Here is a 20,297-nt window from a genome sequence, read left to right on the forward strand (position 1 = left end):
TAAAAGATTGCCTGGGAAGGGCACTGTGGACAGTAGAGCACTCTGCATACACTGGTTAAGTGCACCTCAGACACAGAGACATCCTTTAGGTCCGTCCAACTAAGGACAAATCCTCTGGGACTAGGAACGCGTTCACAGACACAGCGGAAGCAGCCGCGCGACTGAAGCGTCCTGCTCCCCAGCAACGGTCGTGACGGAAGTGGTTGAAGCAGCCGCGCCCGGTGCGCCTGCGCGGAGGCGCCGCGTGCTGACGTGGATCTGGGTCTAGCAGCCCAGCCGGGCGCGCGGTGGAGTGCCGGGGTGCGGCTGGGCTAGTGGAGCCGTGGCCCAGCCGGGATGGCGACGCCGATCGCTCCGCGCCGGGGAGCCGGCGCTACCGGCCGGCGCTGGTTGGTGCTGCTGCCGCCCCTGCTGCTGGCTGTGCTGCTGCCGCGGCCCGCGGCGGCCCTGGTGGAAGGGCTCTACTGCGGCACGCGGGACTGCTACGAGGTGCTGGGGGTGAGCCGCACGGCGGGCAAGGCGGAGATCGCGCGGGCCTATCGCCAGCTGGCTCGGCGCTACCACCCCGACCGCTACCGGCCCGAGCCCGGCGACGAGGGCCCCGGACGGACGCCGCAGAGCGCTGAGGAGGCCTTCCTGCTGGTGGCCACCGCCTACGAGACTCTTAAGGTAAGCCTGGGGGCGCGGATGGGCTGCGATGACCCGCTGGCGAAGCGCGCGGCGTGGCCCTTTCGGCCCCTGGCCCGTGGAGCGAGGCTCCCTGTGACTCCGGCGCCGGGCGCGACCACCGCCACCACCCTTAGGATGCTCGCGCTTCCCCACGTGAGAGAGCGCATACGGCCCACTGACAAAGATGGGAACACCCTCGGTCTTGGAGGGCAGCCAGCCCCCTCCTTTTTGTTACAGTCTTTTTTATGCAAAGCTTTGGGCTTCTTACGATTTAGTGAAAATGTTTTAATAACGTGCAGCTCACTCTCGGAAAGCAGGGTGATTATTATTACCAAGATCTGTGATAGAACACAGGAAAGGGCTCCAGTGACGGTGAGATGGCCCGAATTTGAGATGACAGAAACTTGGTTTCTGGGGATGGTATTAATTGTGACATTTAGCTTGGGTTTAAGGATGTAGAAAAATACTAAGAAGAACACTGGATGTTTGACTCCGGCTCTGAACACCCCTGTATGCCCTTGGATAGTGACTTAATAGGTCAGAGTACCTGTTTCTTCATAGGCACAATTAAGGCCATGATGCCTGCTCCACGGGTTGTTATGAGGTTAAATGATGAATGAGAAACCCCCTATACAGGACCTGCAAATAGGTGCTTAATGACTTGGGTTTCAAGACTGAGAATTTCTAGTAGGAAATATTTTGTGAGTATATGTGTAGTCATTTGCCAAAGGTTTTATTGAGTCTTGTGGGGATGGGGAGATTTAGCCTGATCCTGTTTTCTTCTGCTGGGAAAAGCAAACCATAAGAAATCACTAAGTACAAAACATATTTGGTGGAAGTGTTACTGCTTCAAGGGCCCCATCATGCTAATGCAACAGGAGTTGCAGTTGTAGGGTACTTTTTTCTAGCTTTTTTTTTTCTTTTCTTTTTGAGGCAGAGTTTTCCATGTTGCTGTATCATCTGCTTTTAGTGACTACTTTGAGTGGCTATGCTATAATTTAACCATGGATTATGTTTCCAGGTTAGATTTCCAGAGCTGAAAATACTGAGTCAAGGAGTTAATGGCTTACTTTCCAGAGCACTTTGGATAATATGGAGTCATGAAATTCACTAAATTCTCACCAGCATTGGTGAGATGTAATTTTTATTGGCAGTTAACTGAGGAATGGGGGGTTTGGGAAAGTGCTGAGGCCAGAGGGCTTGGTTGCCTATTATTTGGGATAGACAGTGATTGAGGAAAGACTTCAGAAAGATGGGAAAGAATTTCATTCAAGGCGGCCCAGCATGTGAAGCTCCAGTCTGCTTTTCTGCAGTGAGGAAAGATAGTGGTCCAGACGAGCATCCAGAAGGCCTGCCACTGGTCCTCCAAAGCCCTCGTGGCACAAGAGGGAGCACTGGGCAGGTGGAGAACTTCCAGAAGAGAGGCGGCAGAAACAGTGGCGACTGTTCCCTTCTGCTGGGGTTGGAGATGGGGAAATTTGGCATGAAAATGGTGAGCATGATAGTAAGAACTTTGAAAAAAAAGTGCCAAGAAATAGAGACTATAGAAAATCTGGCTGGGAGGAATCCCAGGACTCTAAATATTCTTGCCCTTTTCTCGAAGAGACAAATTCAGAGGCTGATCTGGCTGTAATGTTTGCCTCTAAATGCTGCTACGAGTTTAGCACTGACTTGTGAGCTAATAAAAAGCTCAATAAAATAATGTGTCCACTCAAGAACAAGGAACTTTGAGGCAGTTAAAAACTAGTATGTCTGGAGAAAGTAACACTTACTCTTGATTGGGACAGGTTTGCGGTAGCTGCAAATGCCTCCAAACAGGAAACTAGAATTGGAGTTGCACTGATGGAGGGTGGGAGAGAGCGTTCTATAGCTTCCCCAACCCCACTCATTATTACTGCAGGAGAACGGAAATTATCTGTGAGAGAAAAGGGGTGTCTGGGCTTGGTTTGGACCCATGGAAATCAGACTTAGTTGGGCTCTATGAAAACTCCCATGTTAAATTTATAGAGATAGATAGGGATTCCACTTCCAAGTGGAACACCTTCAGAAACTTTTTAAAACACTTCATTGCAGATGCTCTCTCCTGGAATAAGGAAGAGGACTTTGACTTGCCATGTGTGGAAGAAGTTATTAAAAACAAACAGGGTCGTCTGATTTTATTGCTGTCATAATGGAGAATTGTGAGAAGGTTGCCAGAAGGTATCATTTCTGGGTAATGCAGAGATCTGATAAACTGCGGTCATCCCCTTGAGGCAACAGGGATGCAACCACTGTTTTGCTTGGATTATATCCACAGACTGGAAAGAGGGCTTGTGAGGGATAAGAGGTCCACCTGGCCTTTACTACGAGCAGGTCAGATAGAATAGTGGGAGAAGCTGATAAGTTCCAGTGGCTCTGGAATGAAGACGAGCCGCAGAAGCCTACCTGAAATTCCATATATCATCTCATGGGGGCAGCAACTGCAGACCTGGGACCGCATTTCATTTCTATTTGCTCTTTTTGTATAGACGCTATATATTTCTCCATAAAGAATAGCAATAAACCCTGTGAGAGCTGAAGAGGAGGGAGGGTCTTGGGAAGACTGTGTCCTCCTTCACAGCCACGTTCAGTTATTGCTGGCATGTGGAGGGAAAAGTTGATTCTACATTTGCTTTGTAGAATGCCCAGATAGATTCCATCTCTGGAACAGTGCATCTAACAGAAATTGTTTCTTTTGTGAAATCGGAAATAAATTAGTTGTAAGTTCATTGGAGCCAGGAGCCTTTTTTCTCTCCCCACAATTTTTTGATAACCTTCTTAATTTCTTATTCTTGGTCTGTTCAAGTCTCTTAGCATTTTTAACATGTATGATATAAAAAGCTATATTATATGCTTATTATAATCTTACAGTGGTGTTCCATCAAAACTTATAACAACCAAGCATCTCTGAATGACCAAAATGAGAATTATATTTGTGTAAGATATAGTGGATTTATGACTCTGAAGTTGTCTTGGTTAAATAAATGCCTCTGAGAGAGAGTTTAGATGCAAATTGTTAAAAAATAAGGATACTAACATGATTTAAATGCAGTTGGTCAGACAAGGAGATACTATCACAGTTGGTCATTGTTTTCATAGCAACAGAGATTCTACCTGTGAATAGAGAGATTGAGAAAAACCAGAAAAAGAAGGATGGGTAATAATGGAAGGCAAAGGGACTTGTCAGATGCTTTTACCAAGTCATGCTTAGTTCATATTCTCAAATAACTTAAACCTCTAGGTCTCAGCAGGACTTGAAACCATTATGATTTCACACACTACTTTATATTTGTTTCATAATGTGAGTTAAGACGATGAAATAACTATTTAGTGTATTTGACTACTGGGGATTCAGGGACACATGGACTTTGGAAGTTAAGTAAACAGACTCTCACTCGCTGTGTCAACATTGGATCTTTTCATGTGGATATAGCACTTATCACACTGCACTGTATATCCTGAGTGGCCCTTCTCCCCTCTCCACTAAACTTCATTTTTGCATGTATATCCATGGCACCTAGCACAGTGTCTGGCACATAGATAATGAATGCTTGTAAAATAAAAACTCCTATCTGGAGATAGATTCAGATAGGATGGAAATCGAAAGTGGATTTCTGGCGTTTTGACATTGTTATGTGAAGCCTACTTTGGCATTTTATCCCAAATTAATTGTAGTTTTAAAGAGTGGTACAGATAAAGTAGATTGGATGGGTATGAACGAAAAATTCCTGCATGAGAGAAAAATTATACTTCTGTTTTTAAGGAGAAATTATTTTCTCAGGGTTTTTGAGAACATTAATTATTTTTGATATAGATACAAACTGGATGAATTAGATAAAATGAGAAGGATGGCATAGAAATAAGCAGATGAGGGAATAGGTGGTAAGGATGCACTTAGAAAAACTGTAATTGGTAGAAAATGGTAGAGTTTGACAGCATTTTACAAGATCATGAGAGAAGAACATGGAAAAGGTCTTGGAGGTATTACTGGCGTGCAGGTTATCTGATAAATTGAAGGGATACGTAGAGAGAGCTTTATGCTCCTCCAGCCTTGTCTTGGCAGGGAAGTCACAGGAACATGTCAGTTTCTTTTTGCCAGTCTGGTTGATGTGGCAGGGCTTTAGCACTTAAGAATGATTTGACAAAAAGGGGATTATGAACTTCCAGCCCTGTTATGGTTACTGTTTATTGTACTCCCTTTGTATATATGCTTAACCCTTTCTCTAACTGGTACTGACATAGGTGCTGGGGGAGGAGACCATAACAATGAAAAAGGCACAGTTCCTGCCTTTAAGCTTTTAATATAAGAAGGATACAGATACTTATTGTTTGGTTATTATTTATCTAAGTTATATAATAAAAACGTGTAGATTATATTGCAGCACTGAGAGAACACAATTATTTCTTCTCAGGGGATTGGAGAAGAATGTATTCTTTGATTTGGATCTAGAACAGTCACCAAGGTTGACTGTGGAGGGACATTTCTGGTAGAGAAAGGTCTTGATCCACGAAAACATGGAGTCATGAGTGTGCAAGGCTAGTTCCAGGAATGGGATGTAGGATCACTTTTATTATGCTTTTCCCAGGGACTCTTCGTTTTGGAGGAAAAAAATTAACTGCATTTATTGGCATTACTATTTTTCTTTTCCAGCATTGATCCAGATTTTAATCAGTCATTCATAATAATTGGGTATTCATAAAACTAATAGAAATGATGTAAATTTCTATTACAGTTGTGAGGCTGATAAACAGCCAAGTTAAGTAAGCTTGATGGCAGATAATTTTCATTTCACATGCCAACTGTAATTGGTCTCAACTCCATGTAGCACTTGTAAATCTGGGGGCCTTGTCTGGGTTTAGTGGAAAAGATGACATGTTAAACTGTTCTCCCATGGGCCCAGAAGAAGGGTGTGGTACCTTATGTGCCACATTTGCTATTTCTGCTGTGAACCCTTAAGTGTTGTTTATTTTTTACTCATCCCTTAAAATTTCACCTGTTATTCCCTACTTATGGCCAAGGTTGATTATACACCAGATGTGTTTAAATCTAGTGCTGTGACTACCTGACACATGATGGTATCAACAACCCATCAGAGCTTTTTTGAGTAACACAAAGACTACTGAGTTGATATAATTCTAGCCAGAAACCAAGCACTTGACGTTTTGATTTTGCTTGTGCAAATTTATCATGGGTAAACAATATTTTGAGATAGTCACAGCACAAAGACCCTTACTGTATTTTTAGAGACCGTAGGGGATCTACTGTTTCTAGGTTAGAAGCCTGTCAGGTGCATGGTAGGGAGAATGTTTCAGGAGACTGGAAATAGTTTGGGATCGACCCTTCAAGCTGTGTTCAGGCATGTGAACCTTATGTATTGAAGAGTTACCAGAGGTTTTAAAGTGCATAAGTAACACAATCTGATGTTTGTTTCACAAAGAAGGTTCTGGGAACAATATGGAAGATGGGTTGGGGGAAGGCAAGAAGGTATTCGTGGCTGAACTCATTTTATTTCCATCTTAGTCTTCTGGAATCTCATCATTCCTCTTTGGTAATGTAAGAATCTCTTATTTGGTTCATTTCTCATTCCTTAATTTTGCTTCTTTTAAAGCTATGGTCACATTTTTCTTCTTTCTTCATTGTTGGCTATCCTTACTTCCTCGTCCCCCTTTCATTTAAAGAGTCATAGAATGACATGTGTATCAGCACACGTTCTGGAGCTGTTCTTTGTAAGATGAATAGTGATGTTCTAAGCATCAGATCAGAGGGCTGCTCTTCCTTTTGGAACTATTTGTGGCATTTGATGTTGACCCCATAGTTCTTTAAGCTGTTCTCCCTTGACTCCCTTCATGTAATTCTCTCCCCTTTCTCCAAGCTTTCTAGCCATTTCTTTTAGTCTGTATTTCTTTTCCTCTGCCTTCACCATAAACATTCCATTTCCTTAGAGTCCTGTCCTTTGGGTACTCTTTTCTTTTTATTTTCTAAGCTTGTCCTGATGAAACTCAACTACATCCTTGACAACCCTGAAATCCGTGTATTCTCTAGGTTCATATTTTTCAATTGTCTCTCATTTGTAGCACAGGTACCCAAAATTATACATGAAACTAATCCTGTTTTCTTTGTTAAAGCATAAATTTTAAAAGAGGTTGACTCTTGTACAAATACAAAATGAACATGTGTCAAAGATTTTATTTAATTCATTAATTAATGAGGGAACCAGTAAGATATTAAAACCAGTTCAAAAGAGGAAAAGTGCCACACAGTTTACAGTCAAGACAAGGAGTGCTGAAATGCCTGTAATACTGGTCAATATGACAAGGCAGTTATCAGTTTCCTTAATTCCACTGGCCACAATTTGTCTTTTTGTGACTAAGAATTATTTGCATTACTTCCAGTTTTCTACAAGTTACTTCTTTCTCTACAAAGTTAAAATAGACTTTTCAAAGACAAATAAAGGCACACCCCTCCTACAGGAATCGATAATCCTTGGCGGCTCCAGGCACTGAAAAGCTATCCAGTAATTTTCTTTCCTCCCCATTTCAAAATCTTCCACAATCTTCTCCACACTTGCTGTCCTCTTCCTTTATTCTTAGAATAACATGGTTCACACAGTGACTATAATTAGAAACATCACTATCATGCTCAACATGATTGATTCCTGTACCCCTTTCATCACTAAGTCCTATTTGTTCTACTTCTTAGTCTCTAAAATCTGTTTCTCCCTCATTCCTTTCTTTACAATTCTATCAGAGTTATCGTCCAAAAATATATACTTCTACTCAATGCTATTTATTTTTCTCATACTTGGAAACATTTTATGTTTGAATAGCACAGACAGTAACACCCTAACACTTTAGCATGGCATATAAGATCCCCTGTGGTTCTTATCCAAACGTATCTTCCTGGCCACAGTTACTACTCCTTTCTTCCCTAAACTTCCCCAGTGCTTAAGCTTCACTGAATCTGTTCTATCTATACACTGATGCTTCTGTACCTTAACACTTGCTGTTCCCCTTGCCTGGAACAAATTTTACCACATCTTACTTCCTTTTCAGGATCTAGCACTCATTTCATGCCTTCTGTGAATCCCATTACCAGTGGTCTCAGGCACAGTTAGTCCTTAGTACATTGAATTGTGCTCTTCTTGCTTGCTAGATTCTTCTTGTAGATGGGAGATTTGTTGAGGCCAGGTCCTTAATTTATTTGTTTTTTTATCCTCCTTTGTGCTCAGCACATGGCTTAAGGCCCTGCATAACTATTTTCTGAACTGAAAATAACTAAGGTTTTTTAAAGCTCAGGTAACCAAGTAGATGGTAATACCGTTAACTGAGACACAGGAGCAGATGTGGGTTTTGAGCATGTTGAATCTGAGATATTTATGTTACATCTAGGAAATGTTCAGGAGGTATCTGAAAATAGTAGGAGCAGGGAAAGCAGATCTGAGTGTCACTCGTATATGATATATAGGTGATACTGCAAATGATGGAAGTTGCTGTGACCACATGTAGACTGAGAAGAGAAGATGTAGAAGATAGTTGCACGAGTGGCTGGTGGGTAGGGAACAGGAAGAGAAATGAAAACTCAGAGCAGTTAACTTTCTTCCTCTTTAGTAGGGTGTAATGGCCTGGAAAAAAATTTAGGGGAACAGATGTTATTTTTTTAAAGGATCATTTGTATGTGTATTTCTCTTAAAAACAGGATTACTATATATATTTAAGAATGAACAAACTATTACTATATTTTCATATATTATTGATTCTTGGCCTTTGCCATCCTAAATGGTTTCTGTTATTTGTACAATCGAAGATTTTTAATGTGAACCTGGCTGCAATATCTAATTATTGCAATTTATGTTTATTGAAATCAAACAATTCATTATTTCTTTCAAGGACAAGAACATAATATATTTTTGCCTCTGGGGAGGGGGGGAATGATCATTTTCATAAGAGAAGGAAGGATTCAGTGCTTTCTTTGCTTGTGGGTTTCCTCTTGTTCACTTTTGATCTAGATATTGGTGGTTATGTTCCAGTCCTCCTGCATATGCCCAAGAGGATTGGGAGTGGAGTGGACACCAGCAGAAGCACCATTTTTTCCTGTAGAGATTAGAAACAAGGAGCTTATTGCCCTGCTTGTCAAGGCTCAGGACAGAGAGGAGGAAGAAACAAGTATAAAGGTTTTGGTTTTGGAAAGAAGTTGGAATCTCCTGACCCTGGGACCTTAAGATGCACAAAATTGCTGAAAGAAAAAGTACTACCTTATTGAAAGGTAAGATATTACACTGTTTTAAGGTTTAAGCTATTTTAGCCACATTAGCATATCTTCATAAGCTATGAAATCAAGCAGTCATTTCTGCCAAGCCCAAGTTTTTGTGGCATAATCACCCATCTTGCCTTCCTGGTGACATGGAGACCTGTGTGGCTGGAGAGATGTCTAGAGTGAGGGAGAGCCTTTACAAAATTTCATTCAGTTTTGAAATGATATTTATTGAATGCCAGGCACTGTGCTAGGCCTTGGATATACAGAGATTAAGGAATCACCCTACCTGCCTTCTAGAAGTTCTCATTCAAGGAAAAGAAAAAAAACTGATGATTACAATGTGATAAGTGCTATAATAAATAGGTAATAAGTGTAATAAGAGTGGTCTAAATCTGTCTACTAATGTTTATGTTCTAAAGGATTAATAGGAGCCCATGAGGTTGGAAGAAAGGCATGGGCATTTGAGTTAAAGTGAATTATCTGTTCAGTCATAGATATAGAAGAGCATGCTGTACTTGAATAACACACCAAATTCCAGAAATTGCTATCCGAATGTTTGCTATGGGCAAAAGAAGGGAGAGTGATAAGATGTTTCTTAAGTAGGTAAGTTTGGGTCAGTTATGGAGGCCTTGTTGCATGACAAGGAAAATTGAACTTACCTTACTAGACACTGGGAAGCATTGGACAGAACAAACAAAAAAACTGTGAGGCTACTTTAGTCCCAAGATGGGTAGGAGAAAAAATAAATATATGGTATTAAAAATAAATATATGGTAAAAATATGTAAGAATGTACGTGAAACTCTCTAATTGGGTCCCAGTCTGTCTTTTCTTTTTTGCTAATATTCCTGGTATCCTGTGTTCTTATTAGGTCGATTCTAAACTTAGTAGGCTACTGAAGAGTAGGACTTTGACTTAGATTGTTGAGAATCCCTAACTCTTCAATTTGTGCCAACCTTGAACAACCTTGTAAAGTGTATTATGCATGCCTCAGCCTAAAATCCATTTTCTTCATTCTGGAGAGAAAGCTTTAAACACATTAAAGAAAGAAGATTGTGGCTGAATAAATGCTGTAACAAGGAGATCGCAGACCTTCTTGTCTCTAATCATGACCAAAACAGGGTCATGAAATTATGGTGGCCCCAAGGAAAAGAAAACCATTCTAAGAGAAGTCAGACTTGACCCTGAAACCTTTTACAGGGATGAGGTAGTCTGAGGACTCATTATAGAGGGCCCTGAGTAGACCCTACAGGCTCTGGTTACAGTAGAGAGGCTAGACATAAGGTATAAATTTTGGAGTTGCTGGTACTGGAGCATTAGCTGACCATCCTGTTAAATGAAGCTCTGGACTTGATGAAGTCACAAATCTAGGGACCAGTGAGAAGATGGTGACTCTGGGGGAAGATATGGGTGAAAAGCTTGAAGAAGGATATCTGCATTCTATGGACTGTGACCTTCACTAAGATAAGAGAACAAACAAGAGAACAGCCACTAGACGCATGACATTCACAGAGCAGATTTCATTGACACTCACAGATCCTGCTGTATACTTCAACCGGGAGGAGTACAGACAGTCAGAATGGGCAATGGACTGTGCAGAGATAGTGATGCTGGAGGACTGTAGGAATCTCACCTCAGGGGGGCAGTTAGTTTCAAAACTACTTGTAATCTAGTTGGAGCAAGGAGAAGAATCGTGTTTGAAGAAATACATTTCAAAAAGCATCTGCCAAGATTGGGAGGCTGAGTTTAAAAGGCAACGAATTCAGGCCAAAAGCAGAGCATATCTATAAAATTAGCCAAAAGGGCAAAAAAATGGAGGGAGAATGGAAAAATTCTCAAAGGATGTCTTGAAGTACTCAGAATGAAATACATCAAGGAACACAGGCTTTAGTCTTCAGAGCTATCTGTATGACCTGTAACGTTTTACCCTCTTAAGGTTAGAAACTCTAGAATATGATGATGGCTTATAGGAGGAATAATGGACTGACAGTTGAGGCGTGTGGCACGCAGCTTGCGGGATCTCAGTTCCCCTACCAGGGATTGAACCCAGGCCATGGCAGTGAAAGGCTGGAATCCTAACCAGTAGGCCACCAGGGAACTCCCGAGAAAATCTTTTCTAATGGAAGAGAACATACAAGGAGTGAATTTGAAAATAATATCAGCCTGAGCTCAGCTTTCCTTATATAATAGATGATTCGCATATTGGCCCTCCATACAGTGCCATGGAATAGACTTTAAATATATTTACATCTAATTATACTAGATACTACTTCATCTAGCTTCAAATTCTAGTCAGAGGTAAAAAATATTTTGAATGTAATGAGTGTAAGAACTGTTACTGAGGGCTTCCCTGTGGTGCAGTGGTTAAGAATCCGCTTGCCAATGCAGGGGACACGGGTTTGAGCCCTGGTCCGGGAATATCCCACATGCTGCGGAGCAACTAAGCCTGTGCGTCACAACTACTGAGCCTGCGAGCCACAACTACCGAAGCCTGCATGCCACAACTACTGAAGCCTGTGCACCGAGAGCCCATGCTCTGCAACAAGAGAAGCCACCGCGACGAGAAGCCTGTGCACTGCAACGAAGAGTAGCCCCCGCTCGCCATAACTAGAGAAAGCCCACTCACCATAACTAGAGAAAGCCCACTCACCATAACTAGAGAAAGCCTGTGCACAGCAACGAAGACCCAACGAAGCCAAAAATAAGATTAAAATAAATTTAAAATAAATAAATTTATTTTTTAAAAAAAGAACTGTTACTGAGAATGTGCTCATTCAAATTCAGAATTCTTAATAGAAAATACATAATGATATTAATGTGTACAGGAAGGATTTATCATTAGCAAACTTCTTATTTTAAATCTAAGAAACAGCATATTGGAGGACTCGGGAGGAGGCCCTGAACAGACAGACCCCAGCGCCTCTGTGGTAACAAAGCACTAAGTGCAGATTTTGAAATGTTTAGCTAATAATCTGCAACTTTATGAATGTTGAATAATTTATCATAGAAAGAAGTCATCTAGGTTAAAGAAAGATTTTTTTTCATAATGGTTTATGTTGTATTCACTTATAGAGAGTAAAGAATTTGCTGTAGTTTTAGTCTTTAACATTTTTTGGAAACAAGACAAGCTGAAAAATAGGTTTCCTGTGGGATTAAAAAAAAAAGCAAATCATAACCTAGTTTGGTAGCTTTTCAACCTATGTAGCTCAGTAAAAGACTGGTGTTTATACCTTTTAGAAACTGATTAAAATTAGAGAAGGTTTTAAGAAATGCTTTATTTGTGACCATTTGAGCAGCATTTCAGAATGCTATAATTTTTTCAACATGTTTGCATGATTAAGAAAGAGCTATATATTACCTTATTTATGAACTGGGCTGTGAAAATGTGTTATAATAGTGAAATACTACATTTTTTTTTTTTTTTTTTTTTTTTTTTTTGCGGTATGCGGGCCTCTCACTGTTGTGGCCTCCCCCGTTGCGGAGCACAGGCTCCAGACGCGCAGGCTCCGGACGCGCAGGCTCAGCGGCCACGGCTCACGGGCCCAGCCGCTCCGCGGCATATGGGATCCTCCCAGACCGGGGCACGAACCCGTATCCCCTGCATCGGCAGGCGGACTCTCAACCACTGCGCCACCAGGGAGGCCCAAAATACTACATATTTTTAACCTGTTTTTGTATACTGTATGTCATCTGATATACAAAATAACCCTGTAAAATTAGTAGGGCAACTATTAATATCTCTAATTTACGAGTGAAGAAGAGTGAGGCTCAGAGAAGCTAAAATTTTTGCCTGATATCACAAAGCTAGACTTTGACCATTATACTGCATCGATGTCTCAATGTTTCCTTGGGATGAGCATAATTCAATTTTGAGGGCATAGACTGGTTTTGTCTACTTTTTTGTTGTTTTAATCGTTGCTTTCAAAAGAAAACCTTCTATACAAGGTTGGGACATGATTGTGAATATCTACAACAGAGATAAACATTCTTTTTTTTCTATCAACAGTTACTGAGAGTAGGTGTCAATATGCTCTTAAATTATAAGAACACGGCGACATCCTTATGAGCACCGCAGCACTGGCTAAAAAGGCATGGTTCATTGCTACTGAAGTGTTTTTATTTTTTCCAGGAGGACTGATACTCCTCAAGAATTTGAGGAAATTTTTTTATTATGCCTTATACCTAGTATTAAAGTTCTGGAAACAAATTTGTGTGTCCCTTTTTGGAATTATGGGAAATTTTTTGATTTTAACAGTTTGTTCTTTTATTCAGATTGATTACATAATTACAAAACTCTAGATTTGACTTTAACAGATTATTAACTAAGACCATTTTATGAGCTGTCCTATGAAACTGGGTATCTTGTTATTTTACAGGATGAAGAAACTCGAAAAGATTATGATTACATGCTGGATCACCCAGAAGAGTACTACAGCCATTACTACCACTACTACAGCAGGCGCTTAGCCCCTCAAGTGGATGTGAGAGTTGTGATCTTGGTCAGTGTGTGTGCTGTTTCAGTGTTTCAGGTGTGTATTGATGATGTGTGTATCTATGTGCAGGAGTGCACACTGGCTAGTGCTAGTCGTTAAAACTGAACTAGAAGTACCTTTTTGTAGACTTTTACTTCCAGGTGAGATTAATTTTTTGTATTAGAAAAATATTTATTTAACCAATTGATAACATTGGAATCTTTGTTGGCAGGCAATCTAAGAAATCATGAATGTCATTATATAACTGTCAAAAACAAACAAACAAAAAACTCAGATCTTTTTCTCGTTGCCCCCTCTAGAGTATTTTCCATATAACAGCCAGAGTGAATGCCAACTAGACCATATCATTTACAGGTGACCCTTGAACAACATGGGTTGGAACTGCAGTGGTCCACTTACACACGGGTTCTTTTCACTAACTGCAGTGCCGACCCGCAGCAGTGCACCTTCTGAGGTTGGCTGAATCGGAGGATAGGGAGGAGCCGTGCATACGAACGGCCAACCATACGCTGCACTCAGACTTTGCACAGGGTGGTGCCCCCCCGCATTGTTCGAGGACCAAACTACCTTCATAGATTTCCCATTAAACTTGGGGGAAAATGCCAAACTCCTTAATATGGCCTAACAAGTCCTGGCACCTACCCGCCAAATGCCAGGAGTGTAGAGCTTGCCATCATTGTAACAAACAAAAATGTCTCACACATTTCCACATGACGGCTAAGGGCACTCCTGCTCAGTATGAGAACCACTGAAATAGACTAAAAGTGCTACAGTAACTTTTTATGTTGTTTTAAAATATCACAGAAATACAAGTTTAGCCTGAAATGAGTTTTCCCTACTATTATTCCTCAACTAACCACCCCATATCCTCCTCTAGAAGAAAAAAGTCAAGTGACTAGAATGAAGCAATTTGCTAGTTTCAGAATTACTTCTCCAGTTTAATTCCCAGAAATGAAATTCAATCGATATGACAAAAGAATTCCTGTTGAAAACTAAAGCTGTATATTTTAAACGTATCAGCTTTTGTAGTGTTGCCTTTTCAACAGGGAGAGGAAGGGCAACTTTGCTTTTCTGTTTTAGATAACGTAATACCCTAGTCCCTTTTTTTTTTTTTTTTTGCTATTCCTGATAGATTGCTACTATAATATTTCAGGATATTATTGGTACAACTGCTGTATTTATTCAGTAAAATAGCTGAAATGTGTGGAGGTACTTACTATATGAGGAGAAGGACTTTTTCTGATAATAAAACCCTTTGTGGTTGAATATATTTATGAAGTGACTTAATGTCTTCCTGTCCAAATAAGTAAAGAGTTCAAACATATTTGAATCTTTCAGTTCAGAATGTGATGAGCATTACTGTGGTATGTGCAGATGGTTTAGAGTTGCCCGAGTCTATACCCAGGGATTTTTTGAAAGAAACTCCTCACCAGCTAGTTTTACCATTTGATTCTTCCTCCAGTAAGTAGACTGCAACCTTTAAAAAAAATAGAAGAAGAGGGATTTCTTAGTTGTGATCTAGGGAAGAGTCAAATGGTAAAGATGTGAAATCAACAGGTGTGATGTGATTCCACCGATCCATCCTCTGATCCTGGGTGTCTCCTGTGGAGAATCAGTGGCTTTTTGGCTCAGCTCAGGGCTTATCTGACTTATCAGGCCTGGAGATCCCGTGTCCACATGGGCATTATTCAACTGTATCTTCAACTTACAGAGTAAGATATTGAGGTCCCTGTTTTTAATCAGAATAGGTTTTGGGGGGGGGCGTTGTGTTCACCAAGATGAATTTTGGTAATAAAAATGACCCAGTTTTCTTTGTTAAATATTCTAGTTTTTCAGCTGGTGGAACAGCTACAACAAGGCAATCAGCTACCTGGCCACAGTGCCCAAGTACCGTATCCAAGCCATGGAGATTGCCAAGCAGCAGGGATTGCTGAGAAAAGCCAAAGAGAAGGGCAGAAACAAAAAGTCCAAAGAGGAAATTCGTGACGAGGAGGAGAACATCATAAAGAACATTATAAAAAGTAAAATAGATATAAAGGGGGGCTATCAGAAACCCCAGTTCCGTGACCTTCTCCTTTTTCAAATTCTCTTAGCTCCCTTTCACCTGTGCTCATATATAGTCTGGTATTGCCGGTGGATCTATAATTTTAACATCAAAGGCAAAGAATATGGGGAAGAAGAAAGACTATATATCATACGTAAATCTATGAAGATGTCAAAGTCTCAGTTTGATAGTCTAGAAGATCATCAGAAAGAAACTTTTCTTAAACGGGAGCTTTGGATAAAGGAGAATTATGAGGTGAGTAATTACTGTAACCTCCCTTACCAACTTAAAACTAGGTGTGTGACAAGGGATCACAGAAGTGTGCTCAAATTTCTGAAATCGAAGAGTTAAATATAGAAAGATCTTACTTTTGTTGACTGTCTGATTATATTTAGTAGTGGAACAGTGGGTTTTTAACCTATAATTTGTCTTTTTAAAAGATGAACTTCAGGGCTTCCCGGTGGCATAGTGGTTGAGAGTCCACCTGCCGATGCAGGGGACGCGGGTTCGTGCCCCGATCCCGGAGGATCCCACATGCCGCGGAGCGGCTGGGCCCGTGAGCCATGGCCGCTGAGCCTGTGCTCCGCAACGGGAGAGGCCACAACAGTGAGAGGCCCGCGTACCACAAAAAAAAAAAAAAAAAAAAAAAAAAAAAAGATGAACTTCAAATACTTTAATTTACTAATGCTAAAAATTTAAAGTATGGTCTAATTTGTTGTGTTAAACTGTACTATGAATTGCCAGAATGATTTGGCAAGTAGATATATTCAGCCTACTTATAAAGAACATAAAAATGGAAGGTAACATGGTAGCTCCTAAATTATTTGATAAGTTTTCACTTTTAAGTAATTGAAGCTGCCCACTATATAGTAAACTCTGTCATAGAGTGCTATCCTGGGCTGAATTATCACGGTATTACATGAGGTCATCTTAGTTGTTACTTCCTGAAATTTGGAAGTAAAATAATTTCTTTCTGAAATTTGATATGGCTGTGAAATTGGTTATGAAAACTTGTCCATTTAGCTTCAACTGATACACACGAAAGGTTACAGGAATGAAAGATGTTCTTTGTTCTTAACCTCTGTGGTTTATTTAACCTTCTTTGGGAACTTTAGTTAAAAATATTTTGAAAAACCAATAATTATCATTGAAGATAAAAGTAGTTGTAAGTTCAATTTGGAGACAAATGTATTTATAAGGTCACTTTGTTCCTTGGTTAGGATCAACAAAACTGAAAGTCATCTGTTAGTTACAGAGTACCATGTTAGAAAAATAAAGTGTTGCTTCTTTAATATTGGACATCAGTCGTAGAGAGGAAATGTTTAAACCCTTTAAACTCAGCTTATATATGATTTCAAGGAGGAAAAGAATGTATTTCCAGGTTACAGAAATCAGTGAAAAAGATTACTAGTTCTTGCACAAGTTATTCTTTTTTATTTAACATTGAACATTAAAGTGCTTAATTGCTTAGTAATCTTAGATGCATGGTTTTCAGAAGACAAACCAATACATTCACTGGAAACTTTTACCTAAAGTTATATTTGAAAAAATATAAACATGCCATAAAGCTAATGACAAATGTTTCTCTTTGGATTGTCAAGTCAGTTTATGTTATTTATACTTACAGGTCTACAAACAGGAACAAGAAGAGGAACTAAAGAAAAGATTAGCAAATGACCCTAGATGGAAGAGATATAGGAGGTGGATGAAGAATGAAGGGCCCGGACGGTTAACGTTTGTGGATGACTGAAGATTGCTGGAATGCTACTATGCCAAACCTTAATTGTGATACTATTTTCATAACTGAATTATTTTAGAAATGTACTGACTGTTCCTCAGCAGTAACTAAAATTCCTCAAGTATTTGATTAAACAGAATAATGTAGAAATTTAAACTTTCCCTTCAAACTTTATACATAAGACATTTATGACTGTTCAATTTTTATAATCAATTTGTGGATTTTGTTAAAAGGTTTGACATGAAGATTTATTAGTTGCCATTTAAAAATTTTATATGTTTGGTTAAAAATTTTGACATGAAAATTTATTAGATACCATTTAAAAATTTTACGTGTTAAGTGTTTATTCTTCAAAAGTGTTTCCTTATTTTGTTATAGTGCTACATTTTTCTGCTTTCGTGGCCTCTGTTTCACAAAACATAAAAATTATAACAGCATTTAATTACATTTTTGAGTGTCTTTCTAGACACAGACTTCTTCAGCAAAATGATTCAACTATCATGTCATCTTTATGACAGTCATTATAGATTTGAAATATGTTCAAAGTGTCTCTCTAGGAGAGTCTTCTGCTGGACTGTCTTTATAATATCTCCTCCCGGTCATAGTATTCTTACTAAGATCAGAAACTCTCCAGGAGAGTGACTCTACCTTCATGTCCTTGTAGGATGATCTTGATTACAGTCATTATAGGACTATAACTGTATTCTCAAACATTTCTCCAGAAAGAACCTTGTAAGAAGGTCTTTTGTACCACAGTATTGCTTTTTTACCCCCCTTCAATTAAAAAAAAAAAAAAAGAGCCGAAATAGTGTCATGAAAAGTTCATATATTATGAAGTCCTTGATTGGTGAAAAATCCATTTTATGTGAGCATATTTACATGCATATAAACCAGAAAGAAGAGGTGCATGGCTGTGTGCTGTTCTATCAAACAATGAAATGTAACTGTTTTATACGTGTGAAAGTGAAAGTAATTCACACGTAATTTGACTGAATCAAGTATGATACTGCAGCAAAGTATCGAAACACATTCATGGTAGTGAATCAATACTCCTGTTAAAAGACATATCCCAGTCCATCATATTAATAAAACGGTTGCAATATATCACAAGTTTGTTGGTATGACATTTTAAGTCAAAGGTTAACATATTGCTTTTGTATTATATAAAAGACATAGCATAAAAGTGTAGCATAGTAGCTATGCAGAGTCTGTTTCTACTCAAAGTAAACTAGTCCTTTCAAGAGCTCAGCCCAAATATGTGACACATACAAAGATGCAGGAGGGAAGAGTTCCATCCTTGCTAATATAGCAAAAGGCCTGAGGTGGGTTATTTAGCCTGTGAGTGAAGGCCTCAATTCCTCATTAGAAAATTAGGGGAGGAGTTTGACCAGATTATCACTAAGGCCTTTTGCAGCTCTAAAATTCTGAAATTATATAATATTTATATTTTTGTAAACTTCAGATGAAAGTGTTTTACGCATCCATTCTTTTTTGGGAGGGTGGAGAAATTACAGTGCTAAATTGTAGGAAGCTGTGCTTCAAACCCCAAATGCCCAACTCTAAACCATAGGTAAATAATGCCTTTGCAAAGTGCTGTGGTTGCAGTCAGTAACCCCTGTCCCAGTGAAGATGTTACCACACACGTGCCACACAACAGCGTTATCACCTAAGATTAGACGTGGGTACCATATGTTATTGCAGACCAGAAAGAAATGGAGGCTCTTGCCCTTGTGTTAAAATTTCAAATAAATTTATGATTAAGTGTATTTCAAAAGAACCTAGTGATAAGGAAAAATAGAAGGACTGAATATGTTAGAATTCATAAAGGTTGGCTGATAAAAGCCATGTATCTTTGGATATTATTTTGCATATATGCTAGATTGCTGTATTTCTTTCTGTCTTTTTTTTTTTTTTTTTTTTTTTTTGCGGTACGCGGGCCTCTCACTGCTGTGGTCTCTCCCGTTGCGGAGCACAGGCTCCGGACACGCAGGCTCAGCGGCCACGGCTCACGGGCCCAGCCGCTCCACGGCATGTGGGATCTTCCCAGACCGGGGCACGAACCCGTGTCCCCTGCATCGGCAGGCGGACCCTCAACCACTGCGCCACCAGGGAAGCCCTTCTTTCTGTCTTTATATAGAAGTCTCATTTCTGGAATTGTTCCTGGCAGCCTGCTCACTTGGTAGAGGTTTGTTTGGTCTTTTGGAATCTCGGTCATTGTATGGGTGAGATGAATGGACGCTCCTTAACGGAAGGACGATGATTCTTTTCTCCCCTTCCCTCAACAAAATGGCTTTTATGCTTCAAAAGCCTGGAGGACAGGAAGGGCACTTAGTTGTATCACAAGTGTCACTCGCATATTTTGGGTATCTTTACTATCTCCATACTCTGCCAGTCCCCCCACCAAAGAACCAAAAGCTTCTCCATTTCAGAAACACTTGGAGAAGAATCCTGGGTAGGGGATCCCAGAACCCCACTATAGTTAGAAAATTTCTCTTGTGCTTCATCTTAGGGCTGTCACCATTTCCTCCTTGCTTGGAATTCAGGGGTTTATAGGGCATAGCTGCTTATTGCTTTCTATTATCACTTCCTATAATTGAGGTCTGTGCTAAAATTACCCTTAGGGTTACTTACATTCATGTCAAATATCCTCACAGCAGTTTCTAAAACTGACCCTTCCCTCACTGGTCTTATTTCTTTATGAATTCTCCAAGTTCTACAAATCCCGGGTTGCAGTTTCATAACACATCTATCAAGTAGGGGCCATGCGTAGAATTTTAAACACTACAAGTGGTATACAGAAATTTAAAATGTTACATGAAAATATAATTCAGTTTATAGAATTAACTATTTTAGTACTACTGAAATTATGTTTAGAAAAACAGTAGTTTTAGTTCCTTTGAGATTTTTTTTTTTTTTTTGGACTGAAATGGCAGGAAACTTTTAACACCCACACATTGGAAATATCTCCTTGAGTAGAAGCCAACTGCTAAGCTAACATGCAGCTAGTATTATGGACCAGTGTGCCACCCCCATACTGAAAGTTCTGTGGAAATTAAAGAGAAATAGCTTTTATTAGACATTA

General features: G+C 39.8%; 1 protein-coding gene across 1 annotated transcript; it reads left to right on the top strand.

Moving 5' to 3' along the window:
• Positions 1 to 248: 248 nt before the first annotated feature.
• DNAJC25 (DnaJ heat shock protein family (Hsp40) member C25) lies at positions 249 to 17,469 on the top strand. Its single transcript, XM_060101296.1, has 4 exons — positions 249 to 669; positions 13,317 to 13,469; positions 15,262 to 15,732; positions 17,105 to 17,469. The coding sequence occupies exons 1-4, from the start codon at positions 337 to 339 to the stop codon at positions 17,225 to 17,227; spliced, it is 1,080 nt and encodes a 359-aa protein (XP_059957279.1). The 5' UTR covers positions 249 to 336; the 3' UTR covers positions 17,228 to 17,469.
• The last annotated feature ends 2,828 nt before the right edge of the window (positions 17,470 to 20,297 follow it).

This window comes from Mesoplodon densirostris, chromosome 6 (genome assembly GCF_025265405.1).
Source record: "Mesoplodon densirostris isolate mMesDen1 chromosome 6, mMesDen1 primary haplotype, whole genome shotgun sequence".
Classification (NCBI taxonomy): domain Eukaryota; kingdom Metazoa; phylum Chordata; class Mammalia; order Artiodactyla; family Ziphiidae; genus Mesoplodon; species Mesoplodon densirostris.